Raw genomic sequence first — 17684 nt, forward strand, 5'->3', positions numbered from 1 at the left:
TTCATTTTTTGACAGTTTAGTAATGCATTTTATTTTTTGTAGCTTTGGAGATCATACCCAGGGTGCTGTTCTGCTTTCACCATATTTCCACCCCTAATTATTTTAAAGAATATTTTAACCAACATTTCTATATTTACAGTCAGAGTTTTCATAATATCCAGTCTTCTGTATCACCTTTATTTTATTTTTTTTCACAAAGGAGAAGTGATGATCGTAAAAAGCAGCTTTCCCCACCTTTGGAAACATTTCTAAAACTGAGTATAACATATTTGCTATTTGTATCTACCTGTCATATATTCTCATAGGTGGAAGCACAATGGCTGTGCTGTTTGATTGGTGACGTTTTCATCTGCTGTTCACTTTCATTTGCAGGATTGTGTATACAGAGTCAGCTGCTGGCTTTCACTTTGATAATTTAGACTTTAATTCCATGAAGTTTGGTAATACTCTGGCTCGCCGACTCTCCACAGCTTCTTCAGTCACCAAACCCCCACACTTCATCCTCACTACTGACTGGGTCTGGTACTGGATGGATGAGCTTGGTTCTTGGCAGGAATATGGACGACAAGTAAGTGTGGTGAAAAGGATGACTGCTTTATAGAAGATGAAGCCATTCTAAACAAAAGCACAAAGATCCAGCAAGCATATTTGATAGTCACCAGAATCTTAAGATACCTGGGAGACAGTATATCTTTATAAGCCTATCTTTGAATTAGAAGTCTTTGTTCATTAATTAATGTTAAATAACTAATGAATGTTATTTAATATTAAATAACTGTCATGATGTCAGCGTTTTTTCAGTGATTTTATTAGTTAATAGAAAACTCTGGAGTTAGTGCCTAGTATAACTGTGGTGTAATGTTGAAGGCTTTCAAAGTGCCTTTCTTGACTGTTTCTATAGTTTTAGAAGATAGGATTGTATGAGAATAAGGATTTACAATACCATTGATTTTGAACACAAACCAGGTAACTCATTGTCCATTATTTGAAGATGTCTACAATGGCTGTGATCAAAAGGAGTCTCTGGAGACTTATAGAAATGCAGTATGTGAAAAAAGCCACTTATATAGAGATCCTCTTCCATAGTGAAAATCATCTGTGGGGCCTCATGGGCATTTGTACTCCCTGGCTTGTTGGAGGTTGTACCAAGTCATGGGTTTCTTGTTCTTAGTAAATGTCACTTTATTTTCCTCAAATAAGGTGATGAGAGCCATACCCAAGCTGTGCAAATTCTAAGAAATCTTTTGAAATGGCCATTCTGAATTCCAAGATTTTTGTGAGATGATAGTTACATCAACCCCTGTATCCAAATCTTCTATTTCAGTGTTGTTCACTTGCAACTTCAATTTTGGATTCCAATCATTAACAACAGTTTGCCAAAATACCTGTTTTCTTGTATTTCCAAATCCTCCTGGTCTTTCTACTGTAACAGCTTTGTCTTTGATGTAGGGAAGCCGTTACAGCCGAGCAATCCTGTCACCTGTGCTCACTTGCATCTCTCTTTTTACATGGGCCATCACTTTAATTTCTCCTTTGAAACCTTTATCTGTTAAATTCTTGGATGCACAAGGAATTCTTGGGAAGTTAGCTCACTCATTCCCAAGACCATTCCTACTGTCCCTGATGGGTAAAGAACCACAAACTCTAGTAGATATTTTATAACATTGGATTTTGGGGCGCAGTATAAGATGTTTATCTGTGGCCAAGTCTAGAGCATCACTGCCTTCAGTAGCATGCATAGATCTTCAGTACTTAGTTGGGATTTTTCTGCTTGTTTGTTATTTCCTGGCTGACGGTCAAAAAGCCTCTACTTCTGCTGCAGGCTCTAGAGCTAGGCCCCCAATTTTATTTCTGATGGCAAGAAATTGCCTTGGCTATCTCTCTTGGACCTATACTCACTGGTCTAGTAGCAGCCCTTTGCCATGTTGCCTGAACACCCTTGGAACCTAGGCCTTCTTTGTGGTTTATATTTAGAAACACCATTGCTTTTAGAGATGCCTTGTTTACAATTTTATTGCAAATGACCATATTTCCCTCAATTAAAGCACCAGTCATTTTGCGATATGAGACCTTTGGTGGCTTGGTTACAATCTCTACAAATGACCATGTCTTCAACAGTTAAAACACCATCAATTTTGAGATCTAAAATATTTAGCTATGGCTTGCCCAATTATCATGGCATTACACACTTTATAACCAATATCAGTCATCTCCCTGAGCCATTCTTCCATAGGCGCTGCTCTCACCTCTATTGGTCTAATAACACTTTCATACTTGGTATTCACAGGTTCAAGTACTTACTGCATTCAAAATTGAACCTGCATAGACCAGCTACAAGTGGCACCTATTGGGCTGTTTGCAGGAAAAGAAACATTAAAAGAAAAAATAAAAAAAAACCCACATATTTTACAACAAGGCTAGACAGAATGGGAGGTTTGAGTTCAAGTACAATAGGGCAAAAGGCAGGAAAAGGAGGGATGGATACGTTGCTTTAAAAGCTGACAAGCTTATATGCTGAGGCTGTTGGGACATGCTTCCCATGGTTGTCAGCAGTAGTTTTTTCTCCTTGTACTCACTTTAGGCTGTTTTGTTTATAAAATGGGTAAATCAACAGGAAAAAAAAATATGGGTGGAATTAGAGAAGCTTGGAAATTAAAAAAAAAAAAAAACAAGAAAATATTAAAAGTGACAACAAGTAGGTTCATTCCCAGTGACTGAAACAGAGAGAGGAACCCCCCCACCCCTCCACCCCCAAATAGAAAGAGGCAAAATGTTGGTGACCTCTTGGATTTCTGGGATATAAAAAAAAGCCAGCTGGGGGCCTGGGGTTGGAAGGGGCTATCAGAGGGAGAAGAGAAGGAAGTTGGTGGAGAAGGTATTGCTAGGAGTCAATTGAGCCAGAGAAGTTGAGCTGAGCAGATAGGCTAGAACAGTTGTTACAGTTTGGAGCTGCTAGTGTTGAGAAAACTGGGAGAAGGGACAGTCTCTCAGTTTACGCAGACTGTTGGTGAGCTGAGGGAGGGAGGAACAGTTGGGAGAAATTTGAAGGACTTGGGCTGGAAACTGGGAGGAGGGCTGGCGGGGAGTTAAGAGAAATGGTTACTGTTGTAAAATAGCTAGCCATTTTATAAGAGGTAGTATTCTTTGAGCTGATGAGCTAAGTAGCCTATGTGAATTTACTGTTGATATTTTACTGTCATTTGAATGGGTTGTGTCATCTATTCTGAAAAAAATTTTAAAAATGTTTATTTTTGTGTGTGTGTGACAGTTGGTTCTCTTCTTCTAAGGATTGAACTCAGGTTATCTACCTTGATGGCAAGTACCTTTTCCTGCTGATGCTTTTTTCTGCTGTTCTATGCTTTTTCGTGGCTGATATCTCAGTTACTCTGCTTAGCAGGACCTGTAGTTACTGTCTTCTGTTTACAAGAATAGCTTCAGGAGAGTCTTGTCATTCCCTTCCACGCCCCCTCCCAACCCTCACTCTGCTCTCTGGTGCCTTCTTCTTTTCCTATAACAAGATAACCTGTCTAAAACAGAGGCTGGATTGACTAGCATCTTTGCTCATCACCATAGGCTGTAGACATAAGGTTCTGTACACCATGCAAAGTGTACCCTTGGGTTATTCAAACACTGATTTCTCTTCCCTCACATCTTATCTCAATCTCAACACAGTATTGTAATGCTTATACCATGAATCTCCTGTCTCGAGTTTGTGTAAATAGTTCTTACCATTGATTCTCTGTCTTGTCAATAAATGCTGATCCTCCAGTGGCTGGGCAGAAGAGAGAATAGGGCAAGGCGTCTGCTAACTAGAGGAAGGAGAGGAAGAGGAGAGACTTGCCTGTAGGATGGAGGAATTGGAGCCATGAGGAAGGGGTCTAAAGAACCAGATCAATACTAATATACAAGTGTCATGGGATGGGGCTTGGAGGTAGCTAGACTAGCATAGAAAGTAAAGATGGAACATTTAATGGGTCAGCTATTGAGGTATAATTTTAAAATAGATCTTGGTTTCTTTGTGCAGCCCTTGGAGACTAACAGAAGGTAAAGAATTACAGCCACCAGATTAATTCATTTGTTTACATTTATATTAAGAACAATTCATTTTCAATAGTCTCTTGCCTCCATTACACCTCTGTATTTCCCCTTACAGGGCTCAGGGCACCCTGTGACCACCATCAGCAGCAGTGACGTGGAAAAGGCTTACTTGGCATTCTGTGCTCCAGGGGCTGATGCCCAGGCAGCCACCTTGAAGTTCCAGGCTGGAAAACACAACTATGAGTTACACTTCAAAGGTACCTCTTACTTGTAGGGTAGAGTCTAGCTCTCCCATATTTACCTGGGGCCTGGGCTGCTATAATAAAGGAAAGGAGGGTATATCTGTCCCAAAAGGCAGAGAGACCCATCGACAGATGATACTGTCCATGCTGTCAAGGAGATGTGCTTTGAGGACATGAGGATATGAGAATAAGGAGCTTTTCTAACATGCGAAGACAGGGTCAGTGAGTAGTGTGACTGTTCTGTTTCTGAAGGTTAATCTCAGTTTCTGAGAAGGCCCAAGGGGCTTTGCTATAAGTGTCACAGTGTCACCTTATTATTCCTGGTATGGCACTGAAACTACCACCCTTCTTTCAGTCTTAATGGGACAAAGTCGGGTTTAGCATGTTATAGGACATACTTTTTTTTTTTTTTTTTCTTTTTGGTTTTTCGAGACAGGGTTTCTCTGTGATGCCCTGGCTGTCCTGGAACTCACTCTGTAGACCAGGCTGGTCTCGAACTCAGAAATCCGCCTGCCTCTGCCTCCCGAGTGCTGGGATTAAAGGTGTGCGCCACCACGCCTGGCTCAGAACATACTAATTAAAAGTTCTGTACATATAGTGCCCAGAAGCTGGAGCTGAGATGATTTTTCCCATATATCTTAACAGACAAAAGCAGACCAATCACCCATTGGCCAGTTCTTCATTGGCTGATTTGTGAAAATGTTTTTCAGTTTTGCTGTAGTTTCTCATACCATCTCCATGCAGACATGCCCGTCTGCTCTGCTCAGTTTGAATTACATATAATATTTTATATTTGGCATCTTGCAAATGCAGCATGTTAAAGGGAATCAGAGGGCTTGATTTTGGTGCAATGTGCTGGCTACCTTCACTATTTTGTATGTTTTCTTCTCTGTAGAAAGCAATAAAGTGCCATTAGTGGATCTTCCTAAAGCCCCTTGGCTGCTTGCTTTGGGCTGGTTATTTTTGGTTTGTGCTTTTGCAGCACTTGTGGTTTTGTTTAAAGAAGACTCCTACAGCTTGTCTTGCCTCTCAGAGAAGTTTCTTCTGCTCTCCAGCGGAATGACTTCTACTGGACGATACCAACCAAGGCATGAGTGTCACAAATGACAGTCCCTATAATTGATGATAGTGTGTAGAAGAGCACAGGAGATAGGAAAGACAGGAGTGCCGTGCAGGCTAGTTTATGCAGCTGTCGCTCCTCTGACTGATGCTAACCAAAGGTTAGAGTAGATCTTTTAAACATCTGGAAAACATAAAACAGATACAACAAAAATGTCAGACACACCTTTCAGGTTCTTGGACTTCAGTCTGGAGATAGAGCAGACTTTTAGGACAAGGATATAGCTATAACTATAAGTGTATAGCAAGAAAAATCATGCTCACAGTGGCCTGACCTAAGGTCACTGGGTGGTCACAGTTTGCCTGTTGCTTTTGGTTTTTGGTACATAATAGTATCTTCAAAAGAAAAGGATGGAAGTCATTGGCTTCATCTACACAGTCCTTACTATATATAATGAAATAGAATCTCAAAGCAAACTACCACATAGACTTACTGATTATTAGGAAGCAAATACTTTCAAATGTATATACACAGCAGCCCAAATGACTTATTCTGTGTTTGGGGAGACCAGCTTTGGTAAAGATGCTTGTCATGAAAGAGCAACTTAAGGCAACAACCAAGTTTCTAGCAGCAGAGGAAAGACATTCTAGTCGCTGGCTGTCAATAGACAGAGTCCTCCAAAGCAAGCTCCTTCAGGGATATATCACAGTATAAATTAAGGAATCAACAAGGTTTCCTTACAACAACAAGGAAAGGGGCTCTTTTCTCTCCATGGAATGTTAGAGAAGATATCTAACATATATGTAACCAGTCCATATATTCTGAATAGCCTATTTTTACTAGTAAAAGGTTGTCTGAGACTCACTATAGATAATAATCCAAGTGTGTCAGTAAGCTGAGCTTCAGTGGATGGCTGAATGAGGGGTGACAGGGGTTGTGGAAGCTCCTGGGTGAACACTGGACTCCAGAAACAGTGGGTTTCGCTGAGTGTAAGGGACACATCCTCCAGGTACTATACAGTCTATGTACAAAGACAGCTGAGTTCCAGATAGCTATAATTTTTAATATTAAAATGTTCCTAAAATGAAAATCAAAGTTGGCTTTATATATTTAAGTGTAAAAGTAGCACCTACTAAGAGACACGACTTCTAGACATTTGTCATTTTCAGTACAAAGGGTGGATGGTACACACCCTCAGTTCTTGGAGTGAATCTGCTATTGAGGGTGAGTCAGATGTTTAGTCTATTAAAGAGAACATAGGTTTGAAAAGATTGATTAAAGGTTGTCAGTTTACTCAAAAATTTTTAAAAAGTTATAAGGACAAAATGATTACATATAAATTACATTAACTCAAGATACAATAATTTGGTTTCAGGCTTGACTGGAACCTCTTTACATCCAAGCTGGAAAGAAATGCTGAGCAAAATATTAATTTAAATGTGATTGGAAGGAACAATTCAAAAGCACTCGTATAATTGATAACATCAATTACTAATCATTTCTCTATTCATTAAACTCAGTCTCCTAAGGATACCTATTTTCTTTATGAATGTTTGAAATGTATAAAATTGCCTTAATTTTAAGACTGATCTTGAGTTTTACATGTTGTATTATCTGTCCAACCCATTTAATTTACGTTTAGAGAACATTCCTGCTGTGCATGCACCCCCACTCTGTGTGTGTGTGTGTGTGTGTGTGTATGTATGTGTCTCTGGGTGTAATTTTTTTCATTGGAATGTTTTTTCAGATTTTCTGCAGAAAAACCTTGTATATGGCACTATCAGAAAGGTTTGTCGCAGACCCAAGTATGTGTCTCCCCAGGATGTGCAGATGAAGCAGTCCTGGTAAGTGATATTTGTGCGTTAGCTTGATATGTGGTTTTGGTTGAGGAGTGCTTTGCTTTCAGTTACAGGAAGCTTCTCAGACTGCATGGAAGGGTACTGACTAGCATGTGTGACTAGCATGCTACTGTCTTTCAAACCTACTAGTTGGGAAAGTCTTTAAGCCACAGTGAGAATTAGCATTGTGGGTTTCATCAAGGCTATTTAGTGAGATGTGCAAACCTGGTTAGATTTGAAGCCCATCAGTTTGTCTTTGAATGTGACAACTAAATTATAAACTTAAATCTTTACAAATGTTGAAGTAATGAAATAATAAAGGCTCATGTATTTCATCCTTGAATATCATGGAATACCAAAATTAAGAAAAGTGGTATAGTAGTCATTAACAAACCAACTTCACTTTCACAGTGGGTTTCCTTGTGTGCCAGGGTGGCTGCTTGGGGCCTCTAATTGAATCAACCCATAGGCAGAACATAAGGGAGGAGAGAGACTTTCTGCAACAGATGGGGAATTCTTGAGATCTCGCTATTGATCCGATGTCCTAGTCTTGAGCAGGTGCAGTAGGGTTGGAGCTAGCCAGATGGCGTATGTACTAGAAGAAGATGCCCTGGATTGTGAAGATGTACCAAGTTTCCCTTATAGTCTAAGTGTGCCATGGCCAAAGCTGGGACTTTAAGCCAACAATGTTGTCAACTGCCCATAGCTTTATTAACCTGAGAAGCCAGAATTGCTTAGGTTTTGTTGGTTTTCTGAAGACTTCAGAGGTAACATTTATTATGTTTATATAACAAGGAGGCCATCTAAAAAAGATTTGGTATAAGTAAGAGGAAAAGTATATTATCAGTCCAAGAAATAATGCCTTGTGACTCAAATACAACAACATAATTTCTTGAGAATATGACCTCTTTTTTCCTTCAAGTTTATTTTTGATGAAATTTAAAATATATACTTGTTTAAAAGTCACAACTCAGCTGGCCGTGGTGGTGCACGCCTTTAATCCCAGCACTTGGGAGGCACAGGCGGGCAAATTTCTGAGTTTGAGGCCAGCCTGGTCTATAGAGTGAGTACCAGGACAGTCAGGGCTACACAAAGAAACCCTGTCTCAAAAAAAAAAAAAACCAAAAAAAAAAAAAAAAAAGTTTGTCTTTTTACCCTGTTCCCATTGAGGTAACCATTTTTGTTTGCTTCTGATTGCTCTTTTCTGTGTTTATCTTCCACCCCACTGTCTTCTGCTTTCCACTCTAGCTTTGGAGAAATTGGCTGTTGGTCTAACTAGCACTTTTTGATGTTATCACACTTTTTCTCCCTCTGGCTCATTTTAAAGTCTTGGTCTTGGAGTTCTGTACCTCACTCTTCTGTGTGTAGGCTTGTGTTTATATTTATCCTTCTATATTTATTGAGATTCTGTGGGCTTCTTTTTTTTTAAATTTTTTTTAATTAGGTATTTTCCTCATTTACATTTCCAATGCTATCCCAAAAGTCCCCCATATCCTCCCCCCGACTCCCCCCCCACTCCCACTTTTTGGCCCTGGCATTCCCCTGTACTGGGGCATATAAAGTTTGCAAGTCCAATGGGCCTCTCTTTCCAGTGATGGCCAACTAGGCCATCTTTTGATACAGATGCAGCTAGAGCCAAGAGCTCCGGGGTACTGGTTAGTTCATAATGTTGTTCCACCTATAGGGTTGCAGATCCCTTTAGCTCCTTGGGTATTTTCTCTAGCTCCTCCATTGGGGGCCCTGTGATCCATCTAATAGCTGACTGTGAGCATCCACTTCTGTGTTTGCTAGGCCCCGGCGTAGTCCCATAAGAGACAGCTATATCAGGGTCCTTTCAGCAAAATCTTGCTAGTGTATGCAATGGTGTCAGCATTTGGAGGCTGATTATGGGATGGATCCCTGGATATGGCAGTCTCTAGATGGTCCATCCTTTCGTCTTAGCTCCAAACTTTGTCTCTGTAACTCCTTCCATGGGTGTTTTGTTCCCAATTCTAAGAAGGGGCAAAGTGTCCACACTTTGGTCTTCATTCTTCTTGACTGTGGGCTTCTTAAAGCTGCTGTTGATGTGTCTCCTCAGGTCTGCTATGTCTCGAGCTTCCTTAGATTCTTGACTGGATCCCACTAAGCCTTTCTCCCACATTGCCCATCTCTGTGCTCTTTGAGCTAATTTCTGGATTCTTTGATTACACACATCTCCCAGCTCACTTCACCCTGACAGATGGGTGAGCCTATGAGTTAGCCTGTGAGTCCACTGAGTTTCTGTTGTCAAGGATCCACTCTGCTTTTCTCACAGTTCTGCGTGGTTCTTGTAGGTCTGTTTATGGTTTTCATACATGTGTGTTCCAAGTGTTTTCTTAATTTTTTAATTATTATTTTTATTTATTAATTATTTATATATAATTATTTTTATTTTAATGTCATTTATATAATTAAAGAAGAGACCAATATTGAGTGCTCAGTTATGAGTTATTTTCCATTAACCTGAAGATTTTCCAAGCTTTTGGATGTGGCCTTAGTATTTGCAAAGAACAAACAATAGAAAGACCACGATTAACTGTTCATAAGGAATACTTAGGACATCAAGGAGCTGGCCGTGGTGGTGCACGCCTTTAATCCCAGCACTTGGAAGCAGAGGCAGGCGGATTTCTGAGTTCAAGGCCAGCCTGGTCTACAGAGTGAGTTCCAGGACAGCCAGGGCTACACAGAGAAACCCTGTCTCAAAAAAACAAAAAACAAACAAACAAAAAAAGACATCAAGGAGCAAGGCTTATCAGAAGTCATTAGACTGCCTCTTTTGTACCAAGTGTTTTCTTTAAGCATAGGAAGAATAACTGCTGATTTATATAATCTGCTTGAAAAGTTTGCCATCTTTTTTTGTATTTTTTGTTTTTCGAGACAGGGTTTCTCTGTATAGCTCTGGCTGTCCTAGAACTCACTTTGTAGACCAGGCTGGCCCTGAACTCAGAAATTCGCCTGCCTCTGTCTCCCGAGTGCTGAGATTAAAGGTGTGCGCCACCATGCGCAGCTAAGTTTGCCATCTTAATAGGTGAAATTGGTGAAAAAGAACCTTCAGGCTGGTTATTCCGATGGATCCTTGCTTAGTTATTTCTTTTTTTTTTTTTTTTTTTTTTAAGATTTATTTATTTATTATATGTAAGTACACTGTAGCTGTCTTCAGACACTCCAGAAGAGGGCACCAGATCTCGTTACGGATGGTTGTGAGCCACCATGTGGTTGCTGGGATTTGAACTCTGGACCTTCGGAAGAGCAGTCGGGTGCTCTTACCCACTGAGCCATCTCACCAGCCCGCTTAGTTATTTCTAAACTGTGACATTTTCTGGGATGTCCTGGACATATCCCATGTAAGGAGAACCAGAAGGTAGATCTGCTGTAGGAAGGACTGGAGGTTTCAATAAGAGGGAAATGAATTGGATTGTAGTTTTGACAGTAATGTTCTTAAGCCTTTAGAGTCATATGGTTTTTAAGTGAGGCTTTATTTGTTTATATTTTTAGAAGGTATTTCAGTGCTTCTGTTCTATGACATCCTTTAATTTAGCACAGCAGTGTGAGTGTATGTATGCATATTTAAGGAGGACAAATAACAGGCCACAAGAAGCCTCTTATCAGCTTAACTCAAATTAATGTGACCAAGTGGGTTTGGAGACCAATTTTACAGCTTTGAAAATATTTTCTGTATATCAAGTGCATATCATTAAGGCTTCAAAAAAGCATTTGGTGTCTTTTGAATTTCAAGAGTTGGATAAAAGCTGGGGCCTGTGTATACTGCTTTAATCAAGTGCTTTGTTCCTTCTGTGTGGTTGGTGGTATGCAGGTGAGAAGTGCATCTCTCAGGACTGAAAAGCTTTTTGGTTTGCCTGGTAGGCAAGATGGAAGTGCTCTTTTGTTGGAAACATTGTGCTGTGTGCTTCCTTGTCTTCTAGCTTTTAAATGCATTGCACTGAGACTCAGGGCTGGTGCTCCTGGTAAGTAGAGTTCGCCTGTGATAGACTTCCATGTGTCTAAAAGATTAAGAGATTAAGAGTCTAAGTTTTGTTTACCTTTTAGCAATACTAAGTTACACGGCCCAAAGATCATCCCAGACTACTGGGACCCTGCAGCCCTGCCTGACCTGGGATTTAAGGTATGGGATTCACACCCTGGAGCTGGACAGAGAGGGTTCTGTAGAGATGATGAGTGTGAAAAGAAAGCTTTATGCAGCTGTGTCTCATGACACCAGAGGGAAGAGATACATGTGGGCTTTCTGCTTTGTTTTTGTAGATCTTGGGGACGTTAGGCTGGGTGACTTTGTATGAGTTGACTGGAGAGCCCAGAGAAAGTAGGTGGTTGATATGAGAAAAAGATGAGCTGTGACCTTTGCCAGGAAGAGCAGAAGGAAGGGCCTTCTAAGCAGAGGTTCTAAGACCAACCAGTCTGTTCCAGTAAGAAATGGAGAGAAACAGGGAATATTTGAATGTGATACAGGACATTTAGAGGGGAAGTCACTAGACAGCAGTGGGCAGGAAGGCAGTTCAGTAGCTCATTTGAGATCTGCTTTCTGGGAGCAGTGCTGTGCAGCAGGACACTGTCCTGACGAATGTCCCCTACTGCTCCATCAGTGTGAGGCATGTTGGCTGATTTCCAGTGCTGGGAACATGCTAAAGACTGCAGACAGACTCTTCCATTATGAAGCCTATTCTGGGAGGACTTTTCTCACAGAATACAAAGCACGCACAAATTGTAACAAGAGGCAGCATGTGAAGGGCTGGAGGAGCGCACACACCTCTGTTGATTCCAGTTCTCACAGGCCATGTGCTCTTATGGTTTTGTCTTTGACCTGTGTGGGATATAAAAGAGGAACAAGGACTGACATCCTAGAGACACTTAGGATGGTGGCTTAGACACCACCTGCCTGACTTATGGGCATTTTTACAGTGAACAAGAGGGAAATTACCTTGTAAACATTCCATATCTTGAGAGACTACATCCCAGGGCAGAGGAAGCAAGCCATCATTTTTGGCTTTATCCTGAATTTATAGATGTTCCTAGTGGTCACAGGAACAGCTTGTGTGTTTGAATCATTTGACAATGACATATAAGAGATATTTTCCTATTGTAGAAGATCACTCTGAGCTCTTCCTCAGAAGAGTATCAGAAAGTGTGGAACCTCTTCAACCGTACGCTACCTTTCTACTTTGTTCAGAAGATCGAGCGGATCCAGAACATGGGCCTATGGGAAGTCTACCAGTGGTATGTGTGACTGAGAGCTCTCGTTCTTGTCCTGCTAGCTGCTTATTGACTAACATGCTCTGCCTCTTCAGGACAGTCAGAGGCAGCACCATACTCACCCAGTGCTGCTGTGTGCCTTGAACTGTCTCTGTTCTCTTACTTTCTTATCCTAAGCCTGTATGATAGTGGCGCAAAGGTGAGGGGACTAGATTCCCTAGCACAGGTCTTGTTCTCACCATGACTAGCAAAGCCAGACTCCACTCTGGTCCACTCTTGACTTTCTGAAGATCAGCGGGGCCAGAGCAAGACAGCTCACTCACACCATCAGCCTCAAGAATGTAAAGCTGTAGCCAGAGAGCAGGGGCATCGTTTGTCTGTGTGTCTGTCTGTCTGTCTATCACATGAAGACCAGCATGATCATGGTCACCCAGCATCTCTCCACAGAGGGTAGAAATTCATTATGACTCTCAGTGGTGGCCTGGGGCCTGCCGACTTGTCCTCACATGGGTCTGGATGATAGCATTCTGCAGTGATGGAAACAGAGTAGAAAAGGGAGGATGGGCTCAGAGGGCTGATGCCCCTCCCAAGCCTTACAACTTTACTTCCCAGCTTCCCAGGTTCAGCTCCATTCAGGAGCTGGGTGGAAGAGCCCATGCCTGCTTTGAAGAGCTGTCTGCCTTTGGAGCCTTTTGCTATGGAGGGGAAGCTTTGCTTTTGCTTTGGCCTGGTCAACCTGTGCTCTGTGACTTAAGCGTCCAGGAATTGACCAGGGCAGCCTCAGTCCTCATTAGTCACATAATGCTGCTTTAGAAAACTGGTTCAGGGGCTGGCGAGATGGCTCAGTGGTTAAGAGCGCCGCCTGCTCTTCCGAAGGACCCAAGTTCAAATCCCAGCAACCACATGGTGGCTCACAACCATCCATAATGAAATCTGATGCCCTTTTCTGGAGTATCTAAGGACAGCTACAGTGTACTTACATATAATAAATAAATAAATCTTAAAAAAAAAAGAAAGAAAACTTGTTCAGGAGACTGTTCTTTGGAGGTCAGCACCTTCTTCCCTCACCATGTATTTTTCTACCATTCTAGGCAAAAATGTCAGATGCAGAAGCAAAATGGGGGGAAGGAAGTAGACGAGAGGCAGCTGTTTCATGGTACTAGTGCCAACTTCGTGGATGCCATCTGCCAGCAGAACTTTGACTGGCGGGTCTGTGGTCTGCACGGCACATCTTATGGCAAAGGTAAGGTAGGGGTGCTTCCAATAGTAGTTGGGAAATTATTTGAAAACAGCCTTACAGAGGCTACAGTTGGAGCCAGCCAGTCAGTGCTGCCAGTGAGAAATGGCTCCACCCTGAGCTGGCAGTACTTTGGCTATTGCTCTGCTTGTGTGACCAAGAGCTCAGTCAACTTAAGACAGGACAGTCCTGCCTCACTGGGACTTGTTTCCTGTAGAATGGATGCTCTGAGAGGTAGTGAGAGTTGGAAAAAGAGAGCAACACCTTTTCAACCTTGCTGAGCACCTAGGCTGTGCCTTCCTGAAGTCCTTAGAACAGAAACTATGTCCTGAGACTGTCCTTTGACCTAGTGCATGAGTTCTAGTTTCCTTTCCTCTTGGTTATTTTGAAACTGTATTTGGTAGTAATTTGAAAGTCACAGGAAAGTTGCAGACTATGTGTTTATATACTTACACACATATGTCTGTGTAGTTCTTGTATACATTGTATCCACATTCCTCGATTGTATTATGTTGTGTGTTGGCCTTTTCAAGTAGCTGGCATCTGTGGTACCTTTTTACCCTTCAGCACTCCCTAAGAAGGTTTCTCCTGTATCACATAGTGATAATCAAATTTAGAAAATTCAAGGATCTGTTTGCTGGCCAGGCATGGTGGCACACACCTTTAATCCCAACACTTAGGATTTAGAGGCAGATGGATCTCTTGAGTATCAGGCTATCCTGGTCTATATAATGAGTTTCAGGAAAGCAAGAACTATGTAGAGAGATCTTAGTCTCAAACAAAAACAAAAAACAAAAAAACAACCCACCACTAACAACAACAAAAAGAATCTGTTTGTCTTACTCAAACGTACTGTTTGTTCGTTAGTTTTGGTCGGATGTGATGATTGTGGGATCAACAAGCTGGTGATAGATTTGGGAATCCCATGCAGAGGGAGCAGCTTCTAGTTCAGGTTCCCATTTGAAAAATCCTTGTTCTATATGTTAAGCTGCTGGTATCTATAGAATGGTTCAATAAGAGGAATGTTACTCATTTCCATATCACCCAACTAAGCTCCATTCTATAAATGGGGAACTGAAGTCCAGAACTAATTATCAGCAGACTCCAGATTTTCTCTGGAATTGGAGCTGAGAATAGAATGAATTAGGTGACTTCTTTGGATGCCCTGCTGAATAGAGAGGTGTCGATGCCTCCACGAGTGAGGAAAAGGGCAGAGAAGTGGAATGGAACAGGGAATGTGGTGGTGAAAGGGCAGAGGCTGCTGCATCACCCATTGCCAGGATGTGCTCTTCCACTGCACTGTGCAGCTTGTCTGTATCGTTTCAGGGAGCTACTTTGCAAGAGATGCCGCCTATTCGCACCACTACAGTAAATCCGACACACACTCACACATGATGTTCCTGGCCCGGGTGCTGGTCGGAGACTTCGTCAGGGGCAGCACTTCCTTCGTCCGCCCTCCGGCCAAGGAAGGCCAGAGCAGTGCCTTCTATGACAGCTGCGTGAACAGCATGTCCGACCCAACCATCTTTGTAGTTTTTGAGAAGCACCAGGTCTACCCCGAGTACCTCATCCAATACTCTACCTCCTCCAAGCCCCCAGCTAGCCCCTCCATCTTTGTTGCCCTAGGCAACTTGTTCACTAGCCGACAGTAAGTAAAGGCCAGGATGCATTAGGCGTTTCTGCCACATCTGTCTGTCTGGTGGAGCTATTTGGAAAGTCTTTCTTTCTTTCTTTCTTTCTTTCTTTCTTTCTTTCTTTCTTTCTTTCTTTCTTTCTTTCTTTTTTTAAACAAAACTTTTAATGAACTCTTGTTTAATATTGGCTTCTCAGTGAAATTACATTTTTTTCTCCCCTAGTGCTGGGGATGGAACACAGGACCTTGTGCTTGCTAGAAAAGCACTCTACCACTGAGCTACACCCAAGCCCTTTTAAAATGTTTTTATTATGAGGCAGGGTTTTGCTAAATTATATTCTGCCTCAGTCTCCTGAGCAGCTGGGGTTAAAAGCGTCTATGACCAGACCCGACTTGAAGCCACAATCTTAATCCTTGTCTGATAACAGTTTTAGGTTTTAGGTCCTTTTAGGTTGGCTTATGATCTTACCAGTATTGATTGTGAGCCTAAGTTTGACTTATAATGATGTTAGTATTGTATTTTTAACTCTTTGATGACTTTGATGTTTATTAAGACCAAGCACAGAATTTATACAGTTTTATGGATTTGTTTTAACTGTGAAGAGTTTATGTCTCTATAACAATTCTGGTTTGGAGGGTCTTGTGGTCCAGTTTGCTTTTGTCAGAGTAGCATAGTGGCCTTTGTGGAAGGGGACTACAGGGAAGGCCTCAGCATCACTGTCACTTTGACCCCTGCTTTGGCACTAACTTGGGCAGTTCTTGATGTAAGTGAAGCTTAACTCTCCCTGGCAGGAAACATACATTAGTGTCTCCCTAAGTCCTGGGCTTGACCCATAAGTGCCTCTACCCAAATCCCTTAAGCACACTGGACCTCTTCCAGGTGTGGATTTTATGTCACAATGAGATTGAATACCTGTGCTTCAAATGTCACGTGAGAGTATGGAAATAAAAGACAATCTGAAGTACATGAAGACTGGAGTTCATTTTTTTTTTTGATGTCTGTTTTTAAGAGTACCAATAGGCACCAGGCCCTTTGCTATGTGTTGGGATTATCTTGGTCCTGTAGGCCGATATAGCAAAATATTATAAACGGAGTGGCTTTAATGGACACTAGGTATTTATTGTTCAAGGTTTTGGAGGCTAGGAAGTTCAAAATCTAGGTGCCTGTAGACTCAGGGTCTGGTCATGATCATTCTTTATAGCTGGCCATCTTCTCAAAGTAGCCTTGGTGGTAGAGGAGCCTATCCCAGACCCTTTATTAAATGAGGGTGCTAATCTCACTGATGAGGGAGTCCTGTTTTGGACCCAGTCACCTTCTAAAGAACCCACACTCCCAAACAGCCAACTTGCGAGTGCAGATTTAACATGGGTTTAAAGGTGAAACATTCAGACCACAGCAAGAAATAACAGAGCTAATATCACTGGCTCAGTAGGACTGAAAGTCTGGGCCCTCACTTGTTACTTCTCCTCCTAAGCTCTAGCACTATGGTCACATGTTCACATGCATATTTATATTATTTCTTCTTACATCTAACTCATAAGTTTGGGCCCACAAAATGTAGTTTCCTTATAGAACAATGTGTTTTCCACATGTTGCTATGTCTGAATGCACTCATCTGGCCCAAGATGGCAGGGAGGCTAGCTCCATCTTAAAGAGTTGTATCACTTGTATGTCCCTTGAAGATTAAATCCAAGGCAATTTAACTGGAGTTACCACCATTGGAGTGACCTTAAGCCTTACACAGGGCAGTGTTATTAATCAGCCTAGAGAGAGATGAGTTAAACGAAACATAAGTCGTCCCCTTCCCTTTAGGGTCAGCCACATAGCTGTAGACAGTGTGATTTTCATGGGTTTCCAATGTGGCTCCATTGCATCCTGGATGGTTCTGAAAGTTTATTCTGTTTTGTTTGAGCTCTTGGTCTTGCAATGATAGCGGTGGGGGTGGGGGTGGCATTTGTTCTTGTGAGTGTTGGAGACCATTGTTTGGACTGACAATGCTAGGGAGGGTCTTAGAGCCACTGAACTGTTGCCTGTTTGTGTGGAGTTGGGGCAAAAAGGCTGTTTCTACATTTATAGACCCCAGGCATACCTGCCTTGCCTTGTCTGCTGTGAATAGGGACAGGACTGCATTAGAATCACTGGACTCCTGTCCCTTGATGGCAGTTTGAATCCTCAATTTCCTCTCTTGAGCTTACATCCCCCTCTGTTCTTTGTAACACCAGTAAACCTGAGGCAGGAAATAGGATGTGCATAAAACCTTCTAGTAGATCCCAACTGGGTCCTCACAGAGCCTTCTAATCAGTTGCATGTATGTGTTCTTGCCCTGGATCCTGTACACTTTGGCACTAGATATCATTCTAACACATTTCATCAAATGCCCACCCCTCCTGCACAGGACTGTTCCTTCAGCAG

General features: G+C 41.9%; 1 protein-coding gene across 1 annotated transcript in view; it reads left to right on the plus strand.

The window, feature by feature from the left end:
• The window catches only part of Parp12 (poly(ADP-ribose) polymerase family member 12), a 34169-nt gene extending 17927 nt beyond the window's left edge, over positions 1–16242 (plus strand). The window contains exons 6-12 of the mRNA XM_021164830.3: positions 373–568; positions 4154–4295; positions 7088–7184; positions 11244–11319; positions 12295–12425; positions 13493–13644; positions 14965–16242. Of these exons, the coding sequence (XP_021020489.1) occupies positions 373–568; positions 4154–4295; positions 7088–7184; positions 11244–11319; positions 12295–12425; positions 13493–13644; positions 14965–15290 (1120 nt within the window). The 3' untranslated portion in view covers positions 15291–16242. The remainder of the gene's footprint in view (positions 1–372; positions 569–4153; positions 4296–7087; positions 7185–11243; positions 11320–12294; positions 12426–13492; positions 13645–14964) is intronic.
• Positions 16243–17684: the final 1442 nt, after the last annotated feature.

The sequence above is a fragment of the Mus caroli genome, unplaced genomic scaffold (genome assembly GCF_978045245.1).
Source record: "Mus caroli unplaced genomic scaffold, Mus_caroli_1 scaffold_7, whole genome shotgun sequence".
Taxonomy (NCBI): domain Eukaryota; kingdom Metazoa; phylum Chordata; class Mammalia; order Rodentia; family Muridae; genus Mus; species Mus caroli.